Source organism: Molothrus aeneus, chromosome Z (assembly GCF_037042795.1).
Source record: "Molothrus aeneus isolate 106 chromosome Z, BPBGC_Maene_1.0, whole genome shotgun sequence".
Classification (NCBI taxonomy): domain Eukaryota; kingdom Metazoa; phylum Chordata; class Aves; order Passeriformes; family Icteridae; genus Molothrus; species Molothrus aeneus.
In genome coordinates, this window is record NC_089680.1 from 36,874,190 (window position 1) to 36,885,785 (window position 11,596).

General features: G+C 42.5%; 1 protein-coding gene across 1 annotated transcript in view; it reads right to left on the reverse strand.

Moving 5' to 3' along the window:
* RAB3C (RAB3C, member RAS oncogene family) overlaps positions 1-10,626 on the reverse strand; it is a 130,441-nt gene extending 119,815 nt beyond the window's left edge. The window contains exons 1-2 of the mRNA XM_066568662.1: positions 10,527-10,626; positions 2,401-2,628 (exon numbers count right to left, since the gene is read on the reverse strand). Of these exons, the coding sequence (XP_066424759.1) occupies positions 2,401-2,628; positions 10,527-10,550 (252 nt within the window). The 5' untranslated portion in view covers positions 10,551-10,626. The remainder of the gene's footprint in view (positions 1-2,400; positions 2,629-10,526) is intronic.
* Positions 10,627-11,596: the final 970 nt, after the last annotated feature.

Consider the following 11,596-nt stretch of genomic DNA (forward strand, 5'->3'; position numbering starts at 1 on the left):
TGAGCAATAAAACCTACCTTAATGGTTACTTATTAATTAAAAGAAGAACAGTGTAAAAACTGCAATATGAACACAATTTTATTGCTCCATTATAAAAAAAAATAAGGTTATGTAATTGCAATCTCCAACATTAAATGACTGAAATGAAATCAGCATGTTATTGAAGTGTTTTATATATATATATACACCACTGTTGTAATAATGACAATAGTGATAACCTGAGCGTAAAAACATTGAGAGGCAAAAAGTCTATGTCTAGTTCCTAAAGGAGACAGAACAATAAATTATTTGAGATACCAAGGGCTAAAACCTAATGAGATAGAACCTAGAGAACCCTGGGAAATTGTGCATTGTACTATATTTAGAAAATATTCAATTTATCTGCTGTTTAAATCACGTTAGATGAACTGGTCAGATTTGAACCAAGATTTTCTGAGACTAAATGGCTGCCTATTGTTAAATGAATTTTAAATTATTCGTATTCATTAAAAAAAAAATTAAACGGAAAATCTGGGGTTTAAGGCTCTTACAAACATTTCACAAAGGAAACACTGCTCTAAGTCTTCAAGAACACCAGGAAGATCTGCAGCTCTAGCTCCACATTACTAAAGGTTTTGCTATTTCTCCCTCTCCTTTTAGTATCACCCTATCATCCAAGAATGAAGGGATGTATCAGTGAATCTGTCGTAAATCCAGCCATGTCTTGGGGTGCACCAGGCACAGCTGGGCAAGGGAAGGGATTCTCCTACTTTGCTCGGCATTCCTCTGGCCTAGAGGAATTGTGGCTTTCAGGAGAATGACGCCTTAGGATTTTAGCTTTTAAATTTTTCAAATTCTCTACTGCTTTAATGTATAACTCTAAAACTTTATATAGAGTGTTAGCTACTGTCTTCAGATTTGGGTCAGAGAAAACAATTCCCCTAGGCCTGAAGCTGAAGGACACCTTACTGTCTCAGGCCCTGAAAGTACAAACCAAAGTTAGTTGGGGGTGGGAGCAAACCGGGGGTATATGACTTCATTACCTGAAGATGTAATTGGAGGATTAACCCCTGATATGTAAATGGACCAAACACATCTGTCTGAAAAACAGATCCTGACCAGTATCCATCCTGGGTGTAGCCTCTTGGAGGCTTCTGACTCCCCTAGGTATACCTTTCGAAGGCCTTCAATAAATACTTGCTTTTACTCTCCTAATCTAGTCTAGCCTCTCTTCCAGGTAGCCACTCCAAGGCATCATGCACTGGCCAGCTTCACCTCAAGTCCTGTGTGTAGTTTTGGCCACCATAATACAAAAAGGACAGAAAGGTATTAGAAAGCATACAAAGAAGAAATGGGACAGGCTTTGAGGGGAAGCCATATGAGGAGCAGCTGAGGTCACCTGGTCTCTTCAGCCTGGAGGAGACTGAGGGGAGACCTCACTGCAGTTACAACCTCCTTGTGAGAGGAAGAGGAGGGGCAGGCACGGACCTCTTCTCTCTGTGACCAGTGACAGGGCCCAAGGGAATGGCATGAAGCTGTATCACAGGAGCTTTAGGTTGAATATTAGGAAAAGGTTTTTCACCTTTTTCAGAGGGTGCTTGGGTGTTGGAACAGGCTCACCAGGGAAGTGGTCACAGCATCACACCTGCCAGAATTCAAGAAGTTTTTGACAGAACTACCAGGCACATGGAGTGATTGTTGTGTTAGTTCTGTGCAGGCCCGGGAGTGGTGTTCCTCCCAACTCAGGATATTTTATGATTCTATGGAACAAGTTTTGGCTATCATTTATTTCTGATGAGAACTAGTGGAAAAGGAAACCTATTCCCTCTCATCTCGTTTTTCTCCACTGAGTATCTTTCTACTGTCTCTAAGGCATAGGCAAGGAATGAAGGGGTTTGTATGCCTGGGTAACACTATCTCTTTGCACAAGTTTCCTTCCTCAACAGAAGATGGAAGATGTTTCAGATGATCAGGATGACAGTGCAAAAAATGATGCCTTCTGTTATGCATCCACTATTACAGCTCACACATGCATTCATAATTTTTTATGGGAAGACACTAGATCTTAAAATTGGTGTTTTGAGGTACTTCAATATAACATGTATCAGTTTAAATAGTCTACATATTGCACAGACGTTTATAGCTCACTACCCAGATATTAATATGTGTCGATCTGTATTATTTCCAAAAGGAATTTAATTAGTGATAAAGAACTGTACTTCAATACCTTAAAAATACTGTTTGCACTCTAATATTCAAGACAGAAAAATTATGCAAGAAATAATTAACTGCTGTTTCATTCCTATGCTCTCACTCTCTAAATATATAAGGGTTATGACACTCAGTGCAAACCTGCAGTTGTGTAAATGCTATCAAAACTACTACAGTTTGCTTAATTCACAGAATTATTTTTTAGCTTACCCAAATCTGTAGCTTAATTCTTTTTTCATTTTTGAAAACTGTTTTTACTTTGAAATCGATCCCAACCGTGCTGACAAATGCAGATGTAAAGGAATCATCAGCATATCGGAACAAAAAGGAGGTTTTTCCAACACTGCTGTTGCCGATAATTAGCAGTTTGAACATGTAGTCAAAGTTCTGGTCAGATGTATCTTTCTGGCCATATCTGGAATCTTGAACGGATGCCATCTGTAATTCAAAATAAAAAAGAAATATCTTATTGTCTCTTTTATAATAAAAAATGGAAACATTTCAATTTTATTGGAGTTTTTTGTACCAGGTATCAATGAAGCTCAAGAAGAATATCTTCTTGAAAGACTTGTCATGTGTATGCTTCAATGTGAACTTCAGGAAATGCACAGAGATCTAATTATTTTTTGTGATTCTTGTATCTAGTAGTAGTTCTGCTAGCAATAGAGGATGTAAAAATGACTGGTGACGGGTACCAAAACAAAAATAATATGAATTCTAAAAGTCTGGGACAATTCTTAGTATATCACTAAAAATACTTGTTTTCAGAAAATGTGATGAATTGATGGTGAAAATACAATGACACATCATTTGTATAAGAGAGAAATAAGAGATCAATGCTTCCTTTTGACACAGTAGGTATATTTTCAAACAGAAGCTTAGCAATTTTTACATCTAATAAAATTCCTGAACCATTTATTTTACTGTAAGTATGTTGTTATCTTTTGCCATCCCTAAAAATTTATTCAAAATTTATTTTTGAATTTATTTCAATTTATTCAAAAAAATTTATTGAAAATTGAAAATTTTATTTAAATTTATTCAAAAATTATTTTTCCTCCTTCATCATCTTTTAGTTATCATACCATTAAATAGTGGGTATATACACCTCTGAAATAAAGGCTTGATATTTTTCGAGTACTAGTATATTCTGTAGTTATTTGAATTTGCAATATTAATGCAACATCATCATAAGTGGCAGTTAGATTAATAGAATATTAAGGTTTGGAAGGGATTTCAAAGATCATCTAGTCCCAATCCTGCTGCCAGGAACACTTCCCACCAGACAAGGTTGTTTTAGATCTTGTCTAATTTGGCTTTGAACCAGACTGGAGCATCCACCACCTCTCTGGGCAACCTGTGCCAGTGTCTCACTACTCTCACAGTAAATAATTTTTTCCTAATATCTAACCTAAATTTCCCCACTTTCAGAGTGTACCCATTCCTCCTTGCCCTGGCACTCCGGTTCCTGTCAGAGAATCCCTCTCCAGCTTCCCTGTAGGCCCCCTCAGGTACTGGAAGGTGTCTGTGAGGTCCCAACACAACCCTCTCTTCCCCAGGCTGAACATTCCCAGCTTGCTCAGCCCATCCTCACAGCAGGGGTGTTCCAGCCCTCTCACCAACCTCCTGGCCCTCCTCTGGACTTGTTTTAACAACTCCATGTCATCGTGCTGGGAACACCAGAGCTGGATGCAGTGCTTCAGGTGGGGTCTCAGCAGAGCAGAGCAGAGGGGTAGAACCCTTCTCTCAATCTGCTGGCCAATGCTGCTTTGGATGCAGCCTAGGATTCCCTTGGCTTTCTGGGCTGGGAGCACTCACTGCTGGCTCATGGTGAGTTTTTCATCAGCCACCACCCCCAAGTCCCTCCCCACAGGGCTGCTCTCAATCACTTCTTTGCCCAGCCTGTGGGTGTGCCTGGGATTGCCATGAACCAGGTGTAAGACTTTGTATTTGGCCTTGCTGAGGTTTGCAGTGGCCCATCTCCCAACTGTGTCAAGGTCCTGCTGGATGACATCAACATTTGAAATCTGAGTCCTTAAAATACAGTTTTTAATCCATATAAAACACCTGAATAAGCACAGATTACTGAATACTGTAAAGAGCAACTTATTTTGCTCTAGGGACTTCAAAGATCATGGATTCTATTTCCAAAAAGTATACCTTAGGCTTTCATGAAAATTAGATTAGAGTGAAAATGTGACCCAAGTTCTACCTAGGTTGCTCAAAAAGAAATGGCAAAAATAAAGAGCTTAGAGTGTTTGAGCTGAGTTTTCAAGAAAAATTATCAAGTATTTTGTGAGTCTGTGGAAGTTCTTTGATTGAACAACACTTTTGCACGCTGATTTGAAACAGAACGACAGACACCATAACCTAACATAAAGGCTTACAGAAAAGCAGCTCATGTAAAAGCTTTCTAATTTAGGCATCTCAGAATGCATCTGGGCAATCAGAAAGGACAACTGGAACCAGGATGACAGCTGTGCACTAACCACACTCTCAGCAAAATTTTAGTTACTGTATAATATTTTAGATAATTCTGTTATCTCAAAGCATCAAAAATACGATGCCAGCTTCTTTGGGCTACTGAAGAGGCATACAGGAATGGAGACCAAAATCTCTGAAGAAGACATTGGAAGTAGCAATGAATTTTCTATTAAAGTTTTTAATAGAAAATTTGGTTTCAGATATATATATTTCATAAATCATAGAGTAGGGAGCATTTTATTTCAGAATTCTATTTTAGAATTACCTTCTTCATTAAATGTAGTATTGGGTACCTACACGCTTCAACCTGAGTGTTTGCATTGGCCTTAAAATTTATTCATTTCTTCCACAGCTATGCAACAAAGATTTAGAATTAAAATCTGAATATTGTCAAGCATACACATTACTAATCTTTCAGCTTGATTATTTCTATAGAAAAGAGAGAAACTTTCATTACTGTCCTGTATTGTGTAACTATTTGGGGATATTTTGCTTAGAACACAAGAAAAAGGAAATCAAATATTGATCAAATGAGTCTACTCACAAGTTGCTGTAAAGCAGCATAACACAGGGCACACTGATGTTACATAGAGTTTGCAACAACAAGTCAATGAGTTCTATCAGACCAAAGACTGCAGTGGCTGTGGGTTCCAGATGTGTGACCACTAAAGCAGGCTGTTCCACTGCCCTTATGGCTCTCCTCTCTTGTGCTGCAGCTGAAAGCTGTAGTTACCCCTTGTAGCAAGGAGGAATATCATATTCTTTCCTGAATCTCCTAGGAAGCCTTTCACATCTTTCCACATCTCCTAGGAAGCCTTTCACATAGCTTCTTCAACCAGCTTAAGATTCACAAAAAGAGGTTTAAGCTTTCATCCATTTGCTGCCCTGAATCCTATGAAGCTTCCAACTCATCCCCATGTACTTTAATGCCTAATACTTCAGAAACAGTATGATTCAGTGAGCAGGGAAATCAGGAGACCTGGATTCTAATAATAGTCTTGCTAAACCATGTACATTGTGTAGACTTCCTGAGTACTAATGTATTTCCTGTGGATAGTTTTAAATACAGATTTTACCCACAGGAATTTCAATACCCCTCTAAATTAGTGTGGTTACATGCATTACTCATTCAGCAGTTTCCTTAACATTTCTGAAAAAAAAAATTAAAAACTCAACACTTTCACTGTGCCGTAAACTTACAGAGTCGTTACTTGCAGTATCATAGACAGAATTACAGGCATGTTGAACATAGAATTTAAGCTATTTTTATTTCAGGGGCAGGAGTACGTCCACTTATTACAGGACACAAAAGGTATAGGAAAGGCATAGGAAAGGACTAATTTCTCCAAGAGGATTAGTGAGGTAATAATTGAAATTGTTCAGAGAGACTAACTTTAGCCTAGTGAACCAGTCTCCCTAGACTACTGACAGTGTTCCTTTCTCCTGTCCAAAACCACAATGAGCCTGCACTAGTGTAAAGAAACATCAAACTCTGTGCTGTTGCTAAAACTTTGCCATTACTTCCCAAACTCACTCATTCTGTAGTAAGCAAACAAGACAAATTCTTCCAAGCACAATCCACATTATGCTCACAATCTAAATGATATGCTAAAGAAATACATCTGTATTTCTGCTGACTGTAAGAAAAATACAGATGCTTGGTCCTCTTGAACTTTTTGAATAAGCCTGTAGCGCTTCTCTTTCTTAAATGCAAGCTGTTGACTTAAAAATTAAGTATGCAATGTACTGTAATCCACTTCCCAAGGTAATAATAAGACAGTTTACTCCTGACAGTACTTTTCCCTACTATTGGAGGTACATGTAAAATATGAAGAAGATTGTGACGATGCTATGTTCCACCTTTGGAAGTTATGCTGGAAGCAATCACTAGGAATGCTGTGTTACCACCTATAATTAAACATTACATACATGGATGAGAACCAAATAAACCTCGCTAATGTTACAATATTCTGTTTTCAATAAGGTAAAATGCATACCTTTATGTTGACCAAGTTCTTTTCCCAAAGGTTAAATGGATATATTAAACAAGCATCACTTTCAACAAAACACGCTGAGTTTTCTCTTCAGTACAATTTTGCCCTTATTTGGTAAAATTGAAGAGAAAATGCAAATTATTTTGATTAGCACCAAAAGCAGTCAAACCATTTCCTACAGGACTTCGGACAGACTTGAGAGTCGACTAAGAAGTCTAAGCTCAAGACAATGAACAGAAAACCAATAGACAGGAGATCTCAGATGCTTGCTCCTTATCAAAGCCAGGAGGAGTTATGTTGCCAGTTTGAATATGGTGCAAGGACAAATAAAGGATAGCTTTGTATGCTTTCCTGCTTACAGCACAACTCTAAACTCCTTAAACATGGATTATTTAAGGGCATAAGCAAGTCCAATCATTAAGAAGCGTTTTCTGTTCAGACCCAGGTGCTTTCCAAGTCTCATGTTTAGCTGTTTCCTTGATCCCAAAAGAAGAGGTGAAAATAGAGCAGGGTTGAGAACAAATGACAGAAAAACTGTGTTTACCTGCCACCTTCATGATTATAACAAAACATTTGGCTATGCAACTCTTTATGCCTTGGCAGGCCTCATTCTCTGGGAGAATCAATTTGAACAGATTTCTTACTTGAGCACCGCAGGATGCTGTGGCATTCCTGGCCTGCACACAACTTTAGTTTGCACTTACATATGCACCCCACTATGCATGCTTAGTATAGGATGATTGGCCCCTGGAAAATATGGTGCAAAAGGCAAAAAAGCCTGACATTGAAAACATTGAGATTTATTCCTTCACACCTTTAGCAAATAAGCTGGTTCCTTTTAAAAGCTCTAATAACAGTCTTATCTTAAAGGAAAAGATCATTAGGAAGTCCAGAGGAAATATCTTCCTCCTATGCACAGTGAGGATAGAGACTGATTAGCGAACTTAAAATTGTTTAAAAGTGCAACACTCTCTTTCTGTCTAGTGTTCTTAAGCCCGCCTCTGAAAGTGGGTAACTGAGGTCCTTTTCAATAGATCACTTTGGTCAGATGAGAGTGGAACAGCACTGATTGACCAGCATTTATACACACATAGGTGCAGTGGAAAGAGAAATGGTTCTTTCCTACACATAGGGTAGAAATATATACACTTCTATTTCTTTCTATACAGCAGCTGAATTTAGCTGATATTTTAGTATAAAAACAGAGTTTCCTGCATATGCAGCCTTTTGCAAGGCAATCTTTCTGCCTTTTGCAAAATATATTTAGCCAAACATAATCAATGGATATTGAAACAATGGAATACAATGTTTGGAAAATGGAATACAATGTTTAGAATGGAAAAATTCAATGACTTTAACTTACCAAACTGTATGCAGGATGTGGAAGTGAGTGAAACTCACTGCACATCATTGTCTTTCATGCATAGATCAACTGACATCATCAGAGTAGTTCAAATATTACCAAAATCCCTATGTATAAGAACACTGTAACAAATAACCCAACCATGAAGAAATTAATTACTTTTGAGGTGAAATATCAGACTAATCTAGGGACTGGATTTTAATCTTAACTCTTTCAGAGGCATCCTATGGCTTTTGTTTTCTTCTTTTCTACATCTTGGGCAAGCTGCTTACTCTCTTGTATTTTTGGTGTGATCTCAACATTGATATCCACAGATATCAGAGCAGAGCAGAGCCAATTCTCACAAATCTTAATCATTTATTTTTTAACCAATTAATAAGAATTAACAAGGTTCAGTAGACAATGCACCGGCCACTTATTTGGAATTTACTGATTGCCAGCCATCTGCAGAGCGCAGCCTGTAAACTAATGTACTTGGCAGCATCAGGAAAAGCCTATCTGCTTGAAGGTATTAAGGGGTCAGAATCATGTATATATGTAAATGTATCCCAGCACTATTAGAAACATGTAGTTACAAATGCAAAGGGGTTTTTTAAGCAGAACACTGAAAGGCAAAGTTGGGGAATACCAAGGAGAAACTGGGATGTCAGGTTTAAAATACTTCAGAGAAACTCTACCTGCTTCATATCAACAAAACTAGCATGAATATGGCCACACTGCCAGGAGCTGCCCAGGAGAGTAGAATGTAAGGTAGTAAAAAACAGTTTTGACAACTTGGATTCTTGTGGTGAGCTCGCGAATTATCCCTCATTTCTCTTTCTTTAACCTAAATTTACTTTGTCTATAAAAAGGGTATCTTAGGAAGCATATTTCTAATTCCCACTCTAGGTAGCATTAGTGGCAAAACGAGATACAATCCTAAGAGGGTTAGTATAACACAGGATATTAGGAGGCCACCAAAATAGTGCTGCTGTGAAAAGAAAGAAAATAAAAGCTGTGTCAGCCCAGGTGCTCCAGAAGAAATACATTTAGATTTACTAGGGAATATGAAAGAATGAAAATGAGATGGCTAAAGCTTTCTGCCATTTACCCTATTTAGCACAGCACTCAGAGTCATGAGACTAGGAAAGACTGTGTACCTTTTTGTTTGCCAAGGAAGCTGCATCAGGCTAAGAGACTAAGTGAAATACCAATGCCACTGTCTAGGGCACTGATGAGACAGCATTAGTGACAATTCTGATCAAGTGTGTTCATGAAAGTCATGTTAAAATGGGAAAACACCCAGAAAGGTCAACAGGAAGATTATCTTATGGCAGAAATAAAAACAAAACCAAACCAAACAAAAATCCAGTGAACAAAACATTAGCTTGTTTCTCTGGACAGTAATCTGGTCATGATGCTATAAGGGCTATTTAGACTTATATATATTGGAGCAGACACTGGATCGTATCAATAGCATAACTTAGTGCCTCTGAGCTGGAGGTTAGTAAGTATCTAACCAGCAAGTGAACAAGCTTCCACAGTAAACTTCCAAAAAGGGGGAGTGGCAGAAGGAGGACTACAGACTCGAGATGCGGCTAGATTAGTTAACTAAATGGTGTATTTGAGATTCTCTGCGGACTTAGTGGCTTGGAAGGCTCTTGTACTCCAGTGCTTCTACTATGAACTCACACTGACATATCTAATGATTTTGCTGAGTGATAGGAGCTGAATTGTCATGCAAACTCCTGTATCTAATAGTTTTGTTTGGCCTTTTTTATCATAATTTTATAATAACTTCTTAAATATCTGTAAGCAGCAGCCCACTGTAAGGGCTTGCTATTGCCCATCTCCACTGTGCTTGGATGTGTCTGCTATAAATGTACCTTGTCTAGACATACCTACTGCCAGTGACAACAGGATATGAAAAACTAAGGAAAATTGTTTTCACTTCTTTCCTGGGGAAAGGAGATAATTTACAAATTATGTCCCACTTCTTAATTTTTTCCTCCCCTCAGCCACCTTTGAAATGATCTTTCCGTACATAAAAACTGAGAAGGGGCACCTCTTTGCTACCGCCATCTCTAGCCATGAGCCACCTCTCCCCGGTGCAGGTGGACAACTGCTCCATGACTACACAGGTGGAGGCATCGTGCCAACTTGCCGTGCACCTCGGCGGGACCACGGTACAGCTCACCACCCAGCCAGCACCTGACAGCCAGTCAGTCCCAGGAGAGCTGCGGCCGGCGCTCGGGGGCAGTATCTGAAAAACACCGCTCCATGTGCCCGAGTGTGACCCGAAACCCACCCGCTGCCCCGCGACGGGCCCTCCCTGCCGGGGACACGATCCCTCGCACACGCCGCGGGCCCCCTACACGCCAGGGGTGTCCCTCACCCTCTGCCCGCAGCAGCAGAGCCGGCCCGGCGGCCCGGGCGGAGGGGCTCCTGCCCCGTGCCGGCTCTCGGCTGCACCGCGCCCGCCGCACCCCTCGCTGCGCTCCAGCCCGGAGACCGACCTGCATGGGCGCTTCGTGCCTCATCGCCGGGCGCGGCCCCGCCGCCCGCCCGCTGCCGCTCGCTGCCGCACGCCAACAGCCGCCGCCGCCCGCCCGGCTCTGCCGGCAAACCCGCGTCGAGATCAGCACCGGAGCTGTCCCCGCTCCGCCCCCGACTTGCCCCACCCTCTCTCCCGAGACCTCCCGGGAGTCGTAGTCTGCTGCCCGGGTCCCCCGCCCTCGGCTCTGGGAGAAGGGACTACAGCTCCCGGGGTGCTCGGCGTCAGGCCGCGAGCGGGCGGGGCCGAGCGGGCAGCGCGGCGGGCGCGGAGCTCCGCGATCCTGGCTCGAGGCCGCAGAGGGCGGCGGGGCTGAGGAACGGGGGTCCTGTGGTGGGGCGGGGGCGCGGCGCGCTGTGCTCGTGCTGAGGCGGAAAGCGGAGACGGAGCGGGCGGAGCAGGCACCGCCGGCTCGGTGGAGGCGCTGCCCTCCCGGCCCGACCGCCCGCAGCCACGAGGAGCAGCTCCGGCCGGCGGAGCACGGGCGCAGCTCGGGGGGCTGCGGAAGCTGCTCGGTGGAGCGGAGCGGGCTCACCCGGGCCCGGGCACGGCGCTGCACAGCGCCCTCTGCGGGCAGGGGGAGGGCGCGCCCGCAGGCTCCGGGGCGCGGGGCCGCTCCCGCCCCGTTATCCCGCTCCCGCCCCGTTATCCCGCTCCCGCCCCGTTATCCCGCTCCCGCCCCGTTATCCCGCTCCCGCATTCGGGCTGATCCCGATCTCACGTGGCCCACCTCCAGCGCTGGGGCTGGGGGACCGAGCACCCTTCAGCTTGAGGACTGCTGGTCAGTCACCTTGCTGTACACAGTGACTGTCCCTGGGCTGTCTCCTCATCGCATACCGCTGTCCTGGTTTCTCTTGTCTCGCTTGGCCTTTGTCCGATGGCTGGCAAACAGGGTCGGGCAGCTCCGTGTCGTGCTGCTGGGCCATGGACACGTGGACATCACTTCTGGATGGTGGCAGCCGTTTTTGATGTCATTATGAGGTGGTGCTTAATCATCCAAGAAGATGTTTTAAATATCTGTCTCGGCACTTT